We start from the raw sequence: 19,257 nt of genomic DNA on the forward strand, positions 1-19,257 counted from the left end.
TTTGCAGAAATACTGCAAAACAGCCCAAGTGCCAAGGCCGCTCTAGAGGCAGCAGCTATGAAAGCAGCTACCTCACAGGAAGCTGCAAAATGCACTGAACAAATGCTGGAAAGGAAAAGTGCAGTTATAATTGTAGGAGTACAGGTTCCAATCGAAGGGAGTGGAGAAGGAGGGACTGAGCAACTATGACAGAGATCTTGGAGGGACTGGATATGGAGGAGGCAAATAACAACATAGAGAAGGGTTTCAGGCTGGGCATCTACAAGAAGAAAAGGAAGCGACTGATAAAGGTTGTGCTCACGAACGAGGAAACAAAGGAGAAAATCCTATCCAGGATGAGCAGACTTGTGAGGTTAGGGGGATATGAGGACGTCTTTCTGCAAAGGGACATGACAAAGGAGGAGAGAAGGAAGACTGCAGAAACAAGGAGATGCAAAGAAAGGGGTGGGGATATGGGAGCCACAGGACTCGGCTCAGTATCTCCAGGAACCTCAGAGGGGAGTGGAAATCCCCCCACCAGCAGCAGCCCCAGGGAGGCTGCTGCTGGTGGGGGGATTGTAAGCACATCAGCTTACAATCACCAGCACCCCCAGGGAGGATTGTAACAGAGGCCTCCCATCATCCAACCCCACAGCCATCCCCCACCAATCACCTGCACCTCCCAAGGCAGTAAGATCCTCTTCAGACCATGCCCCCCCCCATGTTCCCTGACCCCAGACCCCCCCATGCCCTTTTCCTTCCCCAATGCCTACCCCAGGTTCTCCCTGTTCCCGCACCCCATGCCCTTCCCTGTTTCTCCAGCCCATGTCCTTCCCAGTTCCCCCACCCCAAGCTCTCCTTCCTATCCCACCCCCTCCCTCCCAATCACTCTCCCCAGGCTCCCCTCCCCTCCCTGCCAACCCATCCCAGTCTCCCCTGCATACCCCAACCTGTGACCTCCCACCACATGCCCCTCCTGTTCCCCCATCCCATGCCCTAATTAACCCCCAACCCCAGACCCCTCAGCCACACCACCTCAGACCCCCCCCCTTCCAGACCCTGTCAGCCCCCTCACACCCCAGACCCCCCCAGGTCCTCCTTCCTAGACCCTCCCACCCCAGACACCCCTTGCCCCCAACTCCAGTGGAAACAACAGAAACTGAGAATGGACAGAAGAGAGTCAGCTTCGAGGTCATGTACTCCAACATAAATAGGATTACAAGCAAGGCTAGTGAACTTAGGGAAAGAGCACAAGTAAACCCAAATGTAATTGGACTCACAGAAACAAAACTCTCAGGAATCATAACGAATGCGGTGTTTCCCCAGAACTACACTGTAATAAGGAAAGATAGGGAAGGAAGGAGAGGAGGCAGAGTGGCTCTAGTGATGAGAAAGGAATGGAGTTTCGAGGAGATGGTTATTCCGGGCTGCAAAGGGTTCAGAGACTTCATAACAGGCACCATGACGATGGGAGGACCATGAGTAGTAGTAGCAGTGATATATAACCCACCACCAAATGAAAGAAGACCCAGGCAAGAGTATGACAGAAACAACATGGCAGTTAATACTATAATTGAGAGAGCAGCCGCTGCTGCCTGTAGAAATCGATCCCATCTGCTCATAATGGGGGACTTTAACCATGGAAGGATAGACTGGAAAAACAAGGAACCACATGGAGGTGTGGAAACATGGAGAGTGAAACTGTTGGAGGTGGCGACTAGAAACTTTTTAAGTCAGCATGTCAAGCGTCCCACAAGAATAAGAAGCAATGATGAACCAGCAAGACTCGACCTAGTATTCAATCTGAACGATTCAGACATACGGGAAATCGGCCTTGAAGCCCCCGTGGGTATGAGTGATCACAGTGTACTGTTTGAGTATGTGGTCGAAGAAGGGTTAATGTACTCAAGGAAGGGACCAGAAAGCAAAAAACAGGCATTCTGGAAGGGAAACTATGAGGAGATAGGAAAATTCCTAACTGATATAGCTTGGGAAATAGAGCTCGGAGGAAAGACGGTTCAAGACTTGATGGACTACATCACACAGAAGTGTAAGGAGGCAGCAGACAAGTTCGTCACAGTCCAAAAGAAAAAAATGAAATGCAGACGAGAAACCCATGGTTTATTCAGAGATGTAAGCTAGCAAAGAAACTAAGTAAAAAGGCGTGGATAAACTATAGAAATAACAGAACACTAGAGAGCAGAGAAAGATACCAAAGCACCAGGAATGAATACGTCAGGGTGAGAAAAGAGGTAGAGAGGCAATATGAAAATGACATAGCGAGCAAGGCAAAGACTCAACCCAAACTGCTGCATAGCCACATCAGGAGGAAAACAACAGTGAAGGAACAGGTAATGAAACTGAGGATAGGGATAGAAAGATTCACTACAAACGACAAGGAAGTGCACGAGGAACTCAATAAGAAATTCCAGGAGGTCTTCACCTCAGAGCAAGGAGAAGTCCCAGAGATAAGAGAAGAAATGTCAAACCAGACATCACTAGAGGAGTTTGTGATTACCACTGGGGAGATGAGGAAGCATCTGCTAGATTTGGATGTGACAAAGGCCTGGATGGAATCTCACAATAGATTGTAAAGGAAGGAGCAGAAGCTCTGTGCCTGCCACTCTCCATGGTGTTCAACAAATCACTGGCAACATATGAACTGCCAAAAATTTGGAAGAAGAAAATGTAGTCCCAATATACAAGGGTGATAGGCAGGAGGCACTGAACTACAGGCCAGTATTCCTATCTTGCATTCCATGCAAGATGATGGAGAAGATTGTGCGAAAAAAGCTAGTAGAACATCTGGAGCGAAAGAACTTTGTAACATAACATCAGCATGGGTTCAGGGATGGCAAATCATATGCAGGCGATGAGTCACAATAACGTGGCTAAAGTATGTTGACCAGACCCACACACTAAAAGGTGAAGGGACGACGACGTTTCGGTCCGTCCTGGACCATTCTCAAGTCGATTGTGAGAATCTACTTGAGAATGGTCCAGGACGGACCGAAACGTCGTCGTCCCTTCACCTTCTAGTGTGTGATCTGGTCAAAATGGCAAATCATGCCTAACAGGTTTAATTGAGTTCTATGACCAGGCAACAAAAATTAGACAAGAGAGAGGAGGGACTGCATATTTCTAGACTACCAGAAAGCCTTTAATACAGTAGCACATAAGAGACTAGTGCACAAACTGGAGATGCAGGCAGGAGTGAAAGGGAAGGTACTCCACTGAATAAGGGAGTACCTAAGCCAGAGGACACAGCAAGTCACGGTGAGAGGTGAGGTCTCAGAGTGGCGGGGAGTCACCAGTGGAGTCCCGCAGGGATTAGTCCTTAGCCCTATACTGTTTCTGATGTATGTACATGATCTCCCAGAAGGAATTGACTCGTTCCTCTGAATGTTTGCTGATGATGCAAAAATTATGAGGAGGATCAAGACAGAGGAATATAGTATATAAGGCTACAAGATGACCTAGACAAACTGAAGGAATGGTCCAACAAATGGCTACTAAAGTTCAACCCAAATAAATGTAGGGTAATAAAACTAGGAGGCCAGTCACTGGATACCGAATGGGAGATAAAGTCCTTCACGAAACGGACAAAGAGAAAGATCTAGGAATTGATATCACACCAAACCTGTCTCCTGAAGCCCACATCAAAAGAATAACGTCTGCGGCGTATGCAAAGCTGGCTAACATCAGAACTGCTTTCAGAAACCTGTGTAAGGAATCCTTCAGAACCTTGTATACCACATATGTAAGGCCAATCCTGGAGTATGCAGCCCCCAGCATGGAGCCCGTACCTTGTCAAGCACAAGACGAAGCTGGAAAAAGTTCAGAGGTATGCCACTAGGCTAGTCCCAGAACTAAGAGGCATGAGTTATGAGGACAGGCTGTGTGAACTGCACCTCACGTCGTTGGAAGACGGAAGAGCTCGGAGAGACATGATCACTACATACAAAATTCTCAAGAGGAATTGACAGGGTAGACAAGGATGGATTATTTAACACGGGTGGCACACACATAAGGGGACACAGGTGGAAGCTGAGTACCCAAATGAGCCACAGAGACATTAGAAAGACCTTTTTCAGTGTTAGAATATTTAGTAAATGGAATGCATTAGGAAGTGATGTGGTGGAGGCTGACTCCATACACAGTTTCAAGTGTAGATATGATAGAGCCCAATAGGCTCAGGAACCTGTTCACCAGTTGATTGATGGTTGAGAGGCAGGACCAAAGAGCCAGAGCTCAAACCCCGCAAGCACAACTAGGTGAGTACACTACTAGTACACACACTAAGCCACCACACACACACACACACCCACACACACACACACACACACACACACACACACACACACACACACACACACACACACACACACACACACACACACACACACACACACACACACACACACACACACACACACACACACACACACACACACACCTGTATACAACACTCCTGAATGCAAAATACTCTTATTGGAGCTGATCACTCTCTCCGCTGCATTAAAATTACCGCCTCATTCTGCCCGTTAAGTTCCACTGTGGTGGAATAGTCTAGCCCCCGCCACTAGTTAAGCTGTGGTAGCAGTTATCTCCCCTCACCCTTCCCATTATTCACAATAAGCTGTGGTAGTAATAATCTCCCTAGGCCCATCAGTCATGCAAAACAAACCCACGTTCCCTGAGGCTGGCTCTCTCAGCCTGTAGTAACTGGCTAAGTTCCTCATCTCTCAGGTAAAGTTCTCGTCTCCCAGGTAAGTTCCTCGTCTACCAGGTAAGTTCCTCGTCTCCCAGGTAAGTTCCTCGTCTTCCCAGGTAAGTTCCTCGTCTTCCCAGGTAAGTTCCTCGTGAACCAGGTCAGTTCCTCGTGAACCGGGTCAGTTCCTCGTGAACCGGGTCAGTTCCTCGTGAACCGGGTCAGTTCCTCGTGAACCAGGTCAGTTCCTCGTGAACCGGGTCAGTTCCTCGTGAACCGGGTCAGTTCCTCGTGAACCAGGTCAGTTCCTCGTGAACCGGGTCAGTTCCTCGTGAACCAGGTCAGTTCCTCGTGAACCAGGTCAGTTCCTCGTGAACCGGGTCAGTTCCTCGTGAACCAGGTCAGTTCCTCGTGAACCAGGTCAGTTCCTCGTGAACCGGGTCAGTTCCTCGTGAACCGGGTCAGTTCCTCGTGAACCAGGTCAGTTCCTCGTGAACCAGGTCAGTTCCTCGTGAACCAGGTCAGTTCCTCGTGAACCAGGTCAGTTCCTGATCAGAATGTATACAAGTGTTGGATGGTGGGCAGCTGACAGTAGCTGACAGGTGGTGTGCACAACGCCTGCTTGATATAGCTGGGATTGTGGATATTGCTGAAGAATGTGTGAAGCCTGAAGGAGTAGGAGGAGGAGAGCGCCTAGCATAGCCCTGGAGATGGTAAGGTCCGTCCTCCGAGATGTACTTTTGTTAGAGTAGTAGATTGTGGTTGTTCGCAGACCCGTGTGTTGATGTTTGTATGTTATGCTCGACTTGTATGTGTGTTTGTGCTCGTATCTTACCTGTGTGGCACCTTGCAGGTAAGGCACCTCACCTTACCTGTGTGGCACCTTGCAGGTAAGGCGCCTTACCTTACCTACGTGGCACCTCGCAGGTAAGGCGCGTTACCTTACCTGTGTGGCACCTCGCAGGTAAGGCGCCTTACCTTACCTGTGCGGCACCTCGCAGGTAAGGCGCGTTACCTTACCTACGTGGCACCTCGCAGGTATGGAACCTTACCTGTGTGGCATCTCGCAGGTAAGGCGCCTTACCTTACCTACGTGGCACCTCGCAGGTAAGGCGCCTCACCTTACCTGTGTGGCACCTCGCAGGTATGGCACCTTACCTTACCTACGTGGCACCTCGCAGGTAAGGCGCCTTACCTTACCTGTGTGGCACCTCGCAGGTAAGGCGCCTTACCTTACCTACGTGGCACCTCGCAGGTATGGCACCTTACCTGTGTGGCATCTCGCAGGTAAGGCGCCTTACCTTACCTACGTGGCACCTCACAGGTAAGGCCCCTCACCTTACCTGTGTGGCATCTCGCAGGTATGGCACCTTACCTTACCTACGTGGCACCTCGCAGGTATGGCACCTTACCTTACCTGTGTGGCATCTCAACATATGATTATTGGTAATATTTAAGGTTTCACCTGTGGCATAATACTGTATAACAGTAGCGATATGTTATCTGTGTAAACATAAGCAAGCAGTCACCAGCGGCCGAGCAGGAGCAGCAGTAGCCACAAGCAGCAGCAGCAGCAGCAGCAAGCAGCAGCAGGGAGCTCTGTTCACATTTTCCACCCACATTATATCACAACGCATGTGCACTATTGACCATATGAGTATGGTCAAGTTTACAAAGTGTATTTTAACGAACTAATGCTATACAAAGTGTTAAAAGAATGCTGCAAGCAGTACAAAGGGTAGAACTAGCCTAAGCTAATCTATTCCTTTGAGATGTATTTCATTGTCTCAATAAACGTACTTGAACTTGAAATGTGTTCAATCCAGTGGTGTTGAACCAGGTCACCTGTACAGGGCTATCCCAACAGCTGTTCATATCGCCACTAAAAACGTTAATCCTTAGTTTACATTAAGGAATCTCAAGTAATTTAGAAAATTACATGTCCTTAAAGATAAGTTTCAATTTATTCACTTGCATGTTGACCACAGTTGTGTTATCCTTCACACATGAAAATATTTATACATTGTAAATAATTTACATAGAGCTTTCAATACGATATCATATAAACTCAGCTTAAAAATAACCCTGTCCAAACAGGTTGAATGCAAGTGGCAAACGTTTCGGTCCATCTTAGACCTGTATGCCCACAAGACAGATCGAAACGTCGTCACAATCATTGCATTGTGTGGGTAGAATTGCTTGTTTCAGTCCTGTTAGTGAGCCCTATTCTCTGCCAGTTTAAAAATGTCTTGCAATTTCCCATTATAATCGTGTCTGATCTTCGACAGGATTTCAGCGAAAGCTTCCAGATCCTACACGCGGGCCGGGCGCTGCGGATCCTGCGCCTGGCCAAGCTGCTGTCCTTGGTCCGACTCCTGCGCCTCTCCCGCCTTGTGCGTTACGTGTCGCAGTGGGAGGAGGTCTATGTAAGCAGCGTCAGTGTTACCCCTATTGATTCTTTCTCTCGCCTTCACTCACACACACACAAATATACTCAGCTTCACACATCCGCTAATATGTATGTTAGAACATAGCCTCATGCCTAGATGACCCCCACGCCTATGTACAAGATAGAGCAATTACATACAGGATACAAACCCTCTAACCATGACGAGAGCATGCGCGCTAAGGCCGGCCAGTTATAAGCCTTGTTGCGCCAGAGAACACTCGTGTTTAGTTGCAGATCTGTGCATACTACAGTTGTGCTCATGCTGCAAGATACCCAGCCACACTACCCAGCTGCCCAGCCACAGTACCCACACCACTTACCCTGCCCCCAGCTGCCCCATTCACACTACCCACAACACTGACCCTGCCCCCCAGCCGCCCCAGCCACACTGCCCACAGCACTCACCCCCTGCCCCAAAGGACCCCTTTGTTGTACACAAAGTGAGGTGGCGAGGCAGTGTAAGGAGGGACTCTCCTCACCTCTCCTCAGCTCCACCTGTAGAGCCCTCTAGCGTAGCTTACTTAAACATAGTGTAAATAATTAAAGCTGTGAATGCGTTCCAGTTTCCTTGCCAGAGTAGAGCAGGCTCTCAAAGGTTACTTTTTTAACAGAAAACTAGAAATCTCGTTGATAGTCAATAATTAGTCTTTAAAATAAATGTTACAAAATGTAACACCTTTAGTTTAAAGATTTTATCGCACAATGTATTTCATACAAACTGCATTAAGTTGTTGATGTGTCTTTAAGTATTCACTTCTTAATAATCATTCCTTTAATGAAGAGAAAATGTTTCATGATCAGTAAACAAAGATTTAATTCAGAAAAGATGTTTAATCGCTGTGCACCTGAGACATATTTATTGGTACTTTTAAGAAAGTAGTTCAGTCGATCTCTCTATGGTCCCTTCAATATTTGCAGGGACTATATTAGCGGCTCAGGCCTTTGTTGCAGTGCTGGTCCAGGCCTTTGTTGCAGTGCTTTGTGGTGGTGAAAGGCTCGCGTTCGTCTGGTGAAAGGCCGTCCTTGGAGGTTGGTTGGGTGTCCGAGCTGGGGCGAGAGGGATAAAGATGCAGTTGGATTATCTGTTAAAAAGGAAGAGTACTGCTTGGGACGACACAGCCTATCCTGCACCAACCAGTGCTCAGCCTCCCTTCCTGCCCTGATAGGCGATATCCCTTGCTCTGGGGCCCAAACTTTTGAAATTTGGTGTAATGGTAAATGAACTGACTTGTGGAACACAGGCTCGTGGGACAGGCGACCAAGCCTCCGAGTCAGACAGTCATAGAAGATCGGACTCTGTAGCCCCAGCTAGGTTGGGCCCAGACCAGACTCTGTATCCCCAGCTACATTGGGCCCAGACCAGGCTTCGTAACCCCAGCTATGTTGGGCCCAGACCAGGCTTCATCTTTGGCTATCCCAACTGATCCTCGCTAATCCCCTGGCAGAGTCGAACCCTAAGCCCCAGTGGTGACCACTTCGTCACCTTGAATGGCTCCATCTTTAGTTGTGACAACACCTTTTATCCGGCTCCTTGATAGGGGACCACAGTGCCGTAACTGCACTTGAACATGCAAGATTCCTTGAAACTGCTATGTTCCATGACCTGTTTGGCCCCACTATGTGACCTAAGTATTTTTATGTTTGTCATGATGAACATGTCCGTCCCGATGATGTACACATCCATACGCTCCTAGTTGTCTCTGTGGGTAACTATGTTACTTTTAAGGTCACCCACAACACTGGTTGTTGCGGCCCTTCTCAGGAGGCAGCCATCCGCTTACATGTTTTGTCTTGCACTGGTAAGACCTTAGTTTGGGTCCCCAAAAGTATCCACTTAAATCCCTACATTGGCACAGTCATTCTCCCTTGTCATGCTGTGATTGGGAACAGGGAACTTGGACTGCCATGATGATATTAAATATATCCTCTATGCCCAAGATTATTCTATCATCTAGAGTGACACGTTCACTCAACTCCCTTGTGGTCGTCATCGTCAGCCCTTTAAGAGTAGTTAAGATCACTTTCCATGATTGGATCCTTCCATTTTCCGTAATTCTTGTCAGTGCCAGATGCACCGCTCAGGATTACGTCCCCCTCTCCACTCATCTGCAACAGGTGCTGGACATATTGGCATGATTCCTTCAAGTACAGTAGTGGGTCGTCCCTTTGCCCCATTTGGGGTGACCCTAGCCATTGAAGGACAGACTCTTATACCCAGACTCACTGCATCAACCGCAGAAGGCCCACTCTGCCTTCTCACATGCATGCATACACTGTATATATAAATTTTAACATCCCATCGTTAACTTAAAACATCAGGAGTATATATCTTTCCTTGAGGCAAGACGTCCCGGTCCACCGTCTTGACTCTTTCTCTGGCGTGACATCCTGGTGCATTGCCTTACTCTTCCCCACACTTCTTCTCCTCAGTTCCCCAAACATTTCCAAGCCGACACCCCGCAAACTTCCACCAGCTCCTCTCCGATCTGAGGCTGAGGGTATTCCTCAAGGGGTCACCGACTGGCATCCTATCTATCATATTTACATCACTTCTCCACCTTCTCACCCATCTAGTCCACTATGATCTTTAACTTTCGACCCCGCATCTTCCCTCTGTCATTTGGCCCTCCCCGACAAAGGTCCGGCCACCTCTCGGCCATCTTTGTACTGTCCACCTGCACTCCCTTCCTGCCTGAGACTGTAGCACAGTATACTGCTATTGGCATGCCTGTGTCTCAGTCACACATGTCAAACTGGTTCCATTTCCTCTTCATCTCTAGGTGGTAAGACGGTTTCACTCCTTCCTCCAGTTTCTGCCGCAACCTTTCTTTCTGCATCTACTCCCATCGCGGTGCCAGAGTCAGCTGACCTCGATATGGAAGTTCCTGTAGCGCTTGTTTCAGCCTCAGGTGCTGTCCTTGATCCAGTGCTTGCTGGATTTACCAATGTTCCTCACCTTGCTTTCACTGAACCAGCTCCTGACCCCCTCCCAAGTATCCTGCATCATTTTTTGCTTTTTTTTATCTCTTTCTTTTTATTGTTATTTCTGTTATTTTCTACGTCTATTCTTCAATGGAATATGCATGGTTTTTATGACATGTTTCATGAACTCCAACCTCTGATCTTACAGTTTTCACCGCTTGTACATGTCTCCAGGAGTTGATGCTTGGCGCTCGTCCTCCTCACTTCTGCAAATATTCCATTCCCCCCCCCCCCTGCTATTTCAGTCGACCATTCATTCCTCTACTACCCTTACCTTTGTAAGTAAATGGTATACCCTCTGTTTTAACTGTCTAACTACATATTCGACTTTCTCTTCCCAAACCTAAATGGCTGTTAGCCTCAGTACCGGAGCCTGTGCTTCTTTTGGATGATTTTAACTATCAGGGTGATGATATTGGAGCAGTCTCCGTGGTGTAGTGGTAAGACACTCGCCTGGCGTTCCGCGAGCGCTATGTCATGGGTTCGTATCCTGGCCGGGGAGGATTTACTGGGCGCAATTCCTTAACTGTAGCCTCTGTTTAACCCAACAGTAAAATGGGTACTTGGACGAAAAAACGATTCTTCGCGGCGGGGATCGTATTCCAGGGACCATAGGATTAAGGACTTGCCCGAAACGCAACGCGTACTAGTGGCTCTACAAGAATGTAACAACTCTTGTATATCTCAAGTCTGACAAGTACCCAAAGCCACTTTTTAGAACCGTTTCTCCTCTCTATTCTGCAGTCTCTCCTGAATTCTGGTGAGCCATTTGACTCACACACTCGTATCCTTTTTGAAAGGATACAAGAAAGAAATTGTCGTACTAAAGTGTCCTCTCCTAACCTACCAGAGGACCCAAAACAGAAAACGGAACAATATGTCATTTCCGCCAGCCGCTTCCAATTTCTAGTATGACAATTGTTGGCCTTAGGTAAAGTATAGTCAAAATGCGACACACTATTAGGAGGACGGGTTGCTTGATGACCTCCATAATGGTGACTTTCTCCATCCTCATCGTCGTCTTTCTGACCTTCTCGCTCTTTCCCTTCGTAGCGGTTTGATAAGGCGGACTCTAATCTTGTCATCCTTCACACTACTTTTCCCAGCCTGTCTTATCTGCCTCTCCTTTGAGCCCCTCCTCCTTTGTTCAGGACACTGTATTGGTCGCTGCCCTCTGCTTTGTTTCTCACTATACCTCCTGTGGTATGCGATAGTACATTCCATGGTAGAATTTGGACTGAGTTTGAGCTATATGCTTTACAGCAGCAGGCTCTAATGGCATTCACTATGAGATGCTTCATCGTCTCCCTTAGTGTGCCTTACAGTATTTTCTGAATGTCAATAACCATATCTGGGAGGTGACATCAGTCCCTGAGAAGTGGCTCGAGGCGATTGTCCTTCCCATTTGGTAACCCGATGCTCAGGAGACTTCTCCCCTAAGGATTTTCGCCCCATTGTCATGACGAAATGTCTCCAATTTTTTTTTAAGTATTGTTAATAAATGTCTTGTGGGGTTCTTTGAACATCACCGCTACCTCAGCACGAAAGGTGTCTTAGTGGACTTGGAGGTCAACATTCATATTGCCTTTGTTGTGAATATCTCCAGTATTGCCTTGGATTTTGACTTGGAAAAGGCGTATGACACAACCTGGAGATTCAACATTTTATCCTGACTACATTCTTTTGGTCTTTGAGGCAATCTCCTGCTCCTGGTTGATACCTGGTTGATGGGGTTCTGGGAGTTCTTCTACTCCGCAAGCCCGGTCCGAGGCCAGGCTTTACTTGTGAGAGTTTCGTCCACCAGGCTGTTGCTTGGAGCGGCCCGAGGCCCACATACCCACCACAGCCCGGTTGGTCCGGCACTCCTTGGAGAAAATTATCTAGTTTTCTCCTGATGATGTCCACGGTTGTTCCTTGGAACAACCTCCTCCAATTTATTTATGTACTTATTTATATATATATATATATATATATATATATATATATATATATATATATATATATATATATATATATATACAAGAAGGTACATATATATAAGGTACATTGATTGGGTTTAGGAACATTGGTATAAGGTACATTGGGTTTATGTACATAGCATTGATATTTTTACATTCTTGTAAAGCCACTAACACGCATAGCGTTTTGGGCAGTTTGCCATTTTCAAAGCCTGCTCTCTCGTCGTATTTTTAAAGTGTGACATGATACCACTTTCTTGCTTCCTTCTGGCATTTTCTCAGCCCTTTATGTTGACAATCTCACTTTCTTCTGTCTGGGTGACGACTCTCCTTTCCTCCAACACCAGCGCCAACTTGTGAGTGATGCCATATCGTCCAACTTGTGAGTGATGCCATATCGTCCAACTTGTGAGTGATGCCATATCGTCCAACTTGTGAGTGATGCCATGTCGTCCAACTTGTGAGTGATGCCATGTCGTCCAACTTGTGAGTGATGCCATGTCGTCCAACTTGTGAGTGATGCCATGTCGTCCAACTTGTGAGTGATGCCATGTCGTCCAACTTGTGAGTGATGCCATGTCGTCCGGGATCACCAATTATGGCTTCACGTTCTCTATGACTAAGACTTGTGCTGTCACTTTGTATTTGGAGACATGTCATTTCTCATCCCCCGTTGTCATTCTAAGGTCATCCCCTTCTGCATAAAAAGATACCAAAAAACTTTTGACGTTGATCTTTGACATTCCTTTGATCTTTGTGGGAGCCGGTCGGCCGAGCGGACAGCACGCTGGACTTGTGATCTTGTGGTCCTGGGTTCGATCCCAGGTGCCGGCGAGAAACAATGGGCAGAGTTTCTTTCACCCTAAGCCCCTGTTACCTAGCATTAAAATAGGTACCTGGGTGTTAGTCAGCTGTCACGGGCTGCTTCCTGGGGGTGGAGGCCTGGTCGAGGACCGGGCCGCGGTGACACTAAAAATCCCCGAAATCATCGCAAGATAACCTCAAGATTCGTTTGTCTTGCTCGCCCCATATCTCTCACCTCAGAGTCAAATACTCTAAGGCCTGACAGCTGAGTGGATAGCACTCGGGATTCATAATCCTAAGGTTCCGGGTTTCGATCCCCAGTGGAGGTGGAAACAAATGGGCAGAGTTTCTTTAACCCTGATGTCCTGTTCACTTAGCAGTAAATAGGACCCTGGGAGTTAGACAGCTGCTACGGGCTCCTTCCTGGGGGGAACAAAAAGGAGGCCTGGTTGAGGACCGGGCCGCGAGGACGCTAAGCCCTGAAATCATCTCAAGATAACGTCAAGATATGCAGGCCCTTGCCTACTTAAGTCTTGTCTTCTACTTTCTGGAGGACTGATAGATGCACACTTCTTCATTTGCACTTCTCTCTAGTGCTGTCTTACCTCGGCTCTGGTGCCTTTCACTCGTCCCATACCCTGAGCATGTATGTGAACACCGGGGTCTTGACTCCACACGATCGTGGTGTTCGTTGCTGCCTTCGCTACCATGTATAGTGCTTGCAGCATCCTCACTCTCGCTATGCTGAGCTTTAACTGTTACCCATCATGTGGGCCCTCTTCCCTTGCACCACTATCATCTTCCTTTTCCTGAAAGGATGTCACTAGCAAGATTCTATCTAAGTTTGTGCCTACAATATCACTCCGGGCGTTGTTCCAGTCTTGCCACCCCATGGAAGGACCCACTTGCAAAGTCTTGCAGGTGGGATCTTGACCCACATGGTAAAGGCTTCTACCCTCTCCCACTGTAATGGAATGCTTTTTCCCTGAACACTTGTATTTGCACTTACACTCCATTACATTATTCGCATGTGGGTTTAAGTGTGCCAACTGTGTTACCTACCCTGTCGTCTTCCTTTACCAGACCTGTATGTGCCGCTTGCCACCACACACTAGCAGCTAGATGGCGAAAGTTTACGCAGCTTTGTATGCTCTTCGTCAACTGCTTTTCCGCCGCCACCCCTTCCTTTGTCACTGTAGTTGACTCTTCCCGTGCTCTCATGGCTCTGAAGTCATTCAACCTTCTTCATCCCGTGGTGGTGGAACTCCAATATCGGTTGTTACTTATCTCTAGCCATGTGGAGGCCCTGGGCCAGTGTCATGTGGCGGCCCTGTACCAGTGCCATGTGGAAGCCCCGTCCCAGTGTCATGTGACAGCCCCGTCCCAGTGTCATGTGACAGCCCCGTCCCAGTATCACGATGAAGGCCGTGTGCCAGTGTCACGTGGAGGCTCTGTGCCAGTTTCACGTGACGGCTTCGTGGCAGTGTCAAGTGGAGACCACGTGCCAGTGTCAAGTGGAGGCCCTGTGCCAGTGTCATGTGGAAGTCCCGTGATAGCCTACACAGGCTGGTGTAGGAATAACCGGAAGTGAGAGCCACCAGGTCTTAGAGCACGTTGTTCCGTCTCTGGCAACAGCGTGTACACATCTTGACCGAATTAACACACCTTCACAATGACTCTCAAGGGGTGTTATCAAGTAACTAATTATTCATTTAACGTAAACGACAAACTGTGACGATAGCACAACAAATACCAGACGTAAAGGATAAAAAAGATGTTTAAGAGCCTTCTTAGTAAGAAAGTCCTTTGTGTCTATTTCTGCTCGTCCAGCGCCTCTTAATATGTTTATGCTGATGGCCCTCAAGTAGTTTTGTAAAGTAATGCAGTATAATAGACGGTTTAATTAGCGGTAGATCTGCTGGTGTTGGCGCCCTGCTGATGTTGCGGTACTCGCAACCTCCTGCACTCTAACCCCTCACTCCTCTAGTTACACTTGTGGCGTCCTCAGCAGCACACCTACAGTGTAGTACCTCAGCTGTACACCTCATAACCTTAGCTCTACACCTCATAACCTTAGCTCTACACCTCATAACCTTAGCTCTACACCTCATAACCTTAGCTCTACACCTCATAACCTTAGCTCTACACCTCATAACCTTAGCTCTACACCTCATAACCTTAGCTCTACACCTCATAACCTCAGCTCTACACCTCATAACCTTAGCTCTACACCTCATAACCTTAGCTCTACACCTCATAACCTCAGCTCTACACCTCATAACCTTAGCTCTACACCTCATAACCTTAGCTCTACACCTGATAACCTCACCTCTACACCTGATAACCTCACCTCTACACCTGATAACCTCACCTCTACACCTGATAACCTCACCTCTACACCCGAGAACCTTGGTATTAAACCCGATAACCTCGGCTTTACACCCAATAATTTCACCTCTACAACTGATAACCTCAACTCACACCCAATAACCTCAACTCTACACCCAATACCCCCATAATGCTTCCTTGTCGTGGTGAGGGGGGGCTCAGGTACACCTCCCCTTTGCCCCCTTTCCGGCCCCTCTTTAGGAGTTGTACGAGCGAATGAGCACAAATGTTGGGGCTTTGTGAGCCAACGAACCACCCGCCAGAGGGGTGGATGCTTAGGGGTGCCCTAGGTGGACGGTTGGGTGTCCACGCTGGGGCTAAAGGGAGACTGGGGTCTTTGCACCAGTGTGGGAGAATGAACGAGGCAGTAGGACGCCCCTATTATAAAGGGGAGCACCGCTAGGGACGACGCACCCCCTTCCTGCACTGGCCCGCGCTTGGCCTCCCTGACTGCCCTGGTAGGTGATATTCCTTGGTTCCGGCACCAGACTTTTAAAAATGGATGATGGTTACCTTGAGGTGCTTCCGGGGCTTAGCGTCCCCGCTGCCCGGTCGTGGGGATGATATATATGGAAACTGAACAGGCCTCTCTTACCCAAGCTCGTGGGGTGGGCGACCAGGCCCCCCGAGACGGACTGTGATGGAAGACCAGGCTTATGTTTCTGACTCAAAGAGACAGAACAACAGCAACAACGTACTGGGCGACAGACTCAAAGGTCTCAACAGTAGAAGAAGAAACGGGGGCAAACAACATGAAGATTGCTGGAAGGATGATGGACAACAGCCTGGACAGACAGGCGGCGTGGAGGGCCAAGAGAGGGTTGGGTTGGGAAGAAGGATGGGGGGGGGGGAGATGGGAAAAAAGACACAGGAGACATGGCGGACTGGGTAGGAAGGGGGGAAGCTCCAGATGGGAAACCAAGAGAGACCTTTCGGGACAGGATGTAAAGGAACAGGAGAGGAGGCGGTGGGTGTGTCTGAGTCCAAGGCCTAGAAACGGTTATGTGACTGAGGAAGGTGGGAAGGACGAGGAGAGAGAGAACGCGAGTATAAGATACGCCAGTGAAAGGGTGGAGATGGCGGACTTGGTGTCTCGCTTCAGGAAAAGTCAAACGATCCCGGTGTTTCAAGTTGAGGACGGCTTCCTCAAGCTTGTAGTGTATACACGTGTGGGAGAAGGCAGGAGTGGCCCTCACCTCAATTGAGGCAGCAAGCCTGGGGAGAAAAGCAATCTGTCTTAGAGTGGTCATCGCTCCCACACATGGGGCATAGAGAGAAAAGACTTGAGCATTTGAGAGCACCGTACCCGAACTTCCAGCACTTATTACAAAGTATAGGAGAGGGGATGTACTCCTGAACGGAACACCTGGCACCAGCAAGAATGATAGAGGGCTGAAGGGTCCTACTATCAAAGGTGATTTTCACAACTCGAAGGGGCTGATGATGACAACCACGAGGGAGTCGAGTGAATGTGTCCACCTGGAGGACAGGATGGCCTTGAGCTTCGAGGATGTGTTTACTATCCTCATGGCAGTCTTTTAGGTCCCTAACACCAGTTGCAACATGGTGCGGAGGGAGAATGGCAACACTGGTATTTAACTAAGGGTTTTTGGAGACACGAACAAGAGTCTCCCCAATGCACGACAAGGCGGCTAAGTGGGTAACTGCATCCTAAGAAGGAGCAGCGGCGACACGTGTACCAAACTGGGTGGGGTTAAAAGTAACAGAGGCATCTACCGAATCAACAAAGTGTTTATGGAGGGAGAAATCGTCAGGAGGTGTAGAATCCAGATGGAGGAGATCAAAGTATTTAGCCCACGAAGCAGGACCAAACAAGGCATTGTACGTATTAGTATGGGAAGAGATCATGTGAGTGCGGCCGTGGTGGGGACGGAGTTCAGAACCCCTAGAGAGAGTGGGGTTAAAAGGCTCAGTAGTCACAATGAGATACTGAACCGTGCCAGGGAATGAGGTGGTCACCTCTGGGGGCTTGGGGCTCGACCCAACCACAGAGGAATTAAGGGAGCCAAGGAAAGTAGTCAGGAGGGTCACAGGAACTAGGTCTGGGCCCAGTGTAGCGGGGGCTACAGAGCCTGGTCTTCCAACACAGTCCGACTCGGGGGCTTGGTTGCTCACCCCAGGAGCCTGAGAAGTCGTAAGAGGAACAGTATTCAGCAACATGAAAACGAGAGGTAATACTTTCATTCATGATTGTGCCCCATACCCACCACAGAGCCACAATTAGAGGATAGGACACCCAACACGAGACATGTTGCCGGTCTTGCCGGGGGCCCCCTAGGGGTGTGTTGTGAGTATACTCCCCACAAACGCCACCTTAAGAACCGTCAGTCTGTTGAGATCAGATTCAGACGAAAGAAGGATGGCCAATAAAAGTGTCCCCTTACTCGCGACGTTGGGTACCATAGTTCTATGGGTGAGAGAGTATGCCTCCCCAAACACCCAGGCATCAAAACAGAAGTAGTCTGAAAGAATAATCAAGACTGGCAAAAGGTCGGCGGAAAATGAGAATTAGAAAGAAGAGGGGGGGGGGGGAGAAAAATGAAACAAGGAAAAGGAAAAGACATCTGGCAAAAGTGGTGAAGACAGCAGCAGGAGTATAAAGCTCCAAAAGGACAGAGGATTGACCCAAGGAGCATCACACTCCGGCAGTCGCCCACCAAGCCGCCTCACAGCGACAACTGGCCAGATAGGGAGGGGGCGAGGGGCAGTCAAGGGCACCTATCATACTTCTTAGGAAGCTGATAGGCACACACTTCTCTCTCGTTCTGTCTAAACTCGATTATGGCTGCCCTGCTTACTCGTCTGCTTCTCCTTCTACTCTTCGTTGTCTTGATGCTCTGCACCATACTGGGTTAAGCCTCAGCTTTGGTGCCTTTTGTCGACTCCTACCCTCAGCCTATATGTTGAAACCGGCGTCCTGACTCTCCAGGACCGCCTTGATTCCTACCGTCTTCGCTACCTTGTGCAGTCCTTACAAAACCCTCACTCTTGCCTATGCCGTGCTTTGACTTTTACCCCTCCTGTGGTCACTGTTCTCCTTCACCTTCCTCTTTCTGTATGGTTGACTTGCCTACAAAATTATCTTTTGGTTAATGTTACCAATATTTCTCCTCGTGTTGTTCCGACCTTGCCACCCGTGGAGGGTCTCCCTTCCTAAATTTTGTAAAACACTGACCCAAGTGACTAAAGCTCTTACCCCTCCTACAGTTCTGAAACGTCTTTTCCTTAAACACTTCTCTTCACACTCCCATTCTGTTTCCGTCTACACCGATGGGTCAAAGTGTGCAGACGGTGTAGGCTGCTCTGTTGTGTTTCCTGACCACACCTGTGTGTGTCGCCTGCCTCTGGAGACTAGCATCTTCACAGCAGAACTTTATGCTCTTCTCTATGCTCTTCGTCAACTGCTTTCACGCTGTCATTCCTCCTTTGTTGTTGTAGTTGACTCTCACAATGTCCTCATGGCTTTGTAGTCCTTTAATCCAGTCCATCCTGTGGTAGATAAGAAACAGCCAATGCTGAATCTCATCTCCAGTAGATTTAAAACTGAAGTTTTGCTGGGTTCCCAGCCATATTGGTGTGTCCTTAAATGAGCGTGAGGACGCTGCTGCTAAGGAGGCTTTCCGCACTTGTCCCATCTCCCGGAAAGGTATTCCTTATTCTGACTTTTTACCCAGTTATTCGTTCCTCCATCCTTGTCCATTGGCAGGGTTGTTGGTCTTCTATTACTGGTAACAAGCTGCATGCTCTTAAGGGTAGTGTGTCCCCATGGCCTTCCTCCTACCACTAAAACCGGTGGTGGGAAACGGCTCTGGCAAGTTGCACATACACTCTTAACTCACAAGCAATGGAGCGTTGCCCTGCTCCTTATTGTCCAAACTGCATTGTATCTCTTAAAGTCGTGCATATCCTTGTTGAATGTCCGGACTTCCAGAACGTGCATGCGTCTTGCTTTCCGACCTTCCCAC

At 48.4% G+C, this 19,257-nt stretch overlaps 1 protein-coding gene across 10 annotated transcripts in view; it reads left to right on the forward strand.

The window, feature by feature from the left end:
* Positions 1-19,257, forward strand: part of Ih (hyperpolarization activated cyclic nucleotide gated potassium channel Ih) — a 359,520-nt gene that overhangs the window by 279,388 nt on the left and 60,875 nt on the right. For 7 of the 10 annotated variants that reach the window (XM_069316752.1, XM_069316753.1, XM_069316754.1 and 4 more), the window contains one exon: positions 6,979-7,125. In XM_069316752.1, coding sequence (XP_069172853.1) covers positions 6,979-7,125 — 147 coding nt within the window. The remainder of the gene's footprint in view (positions 1-6,978; positions 7,126-19,257) is intronic. The other 3 variants (XM_069316757.1, XM_069316758.1, XM_069316762.1) reach the window with 1 other exon arrangement.

The sequence above is a fragment of the Procambarus clarkii genome, chromosome 85, assembly GCF_040958095.1.
Source record: "Procambarus clarkii isolate CNS0578487 chromosome 85, FALCON_Pclarkii_2.0, whole genome shotgun sequence".
Classification (NCBI taxonomy): Eukaryota; Metazoa; Arthropoda; class Malacostraca; order Decapoda; family Cambaridae; genus Procambarus; species Procambarus clarkii.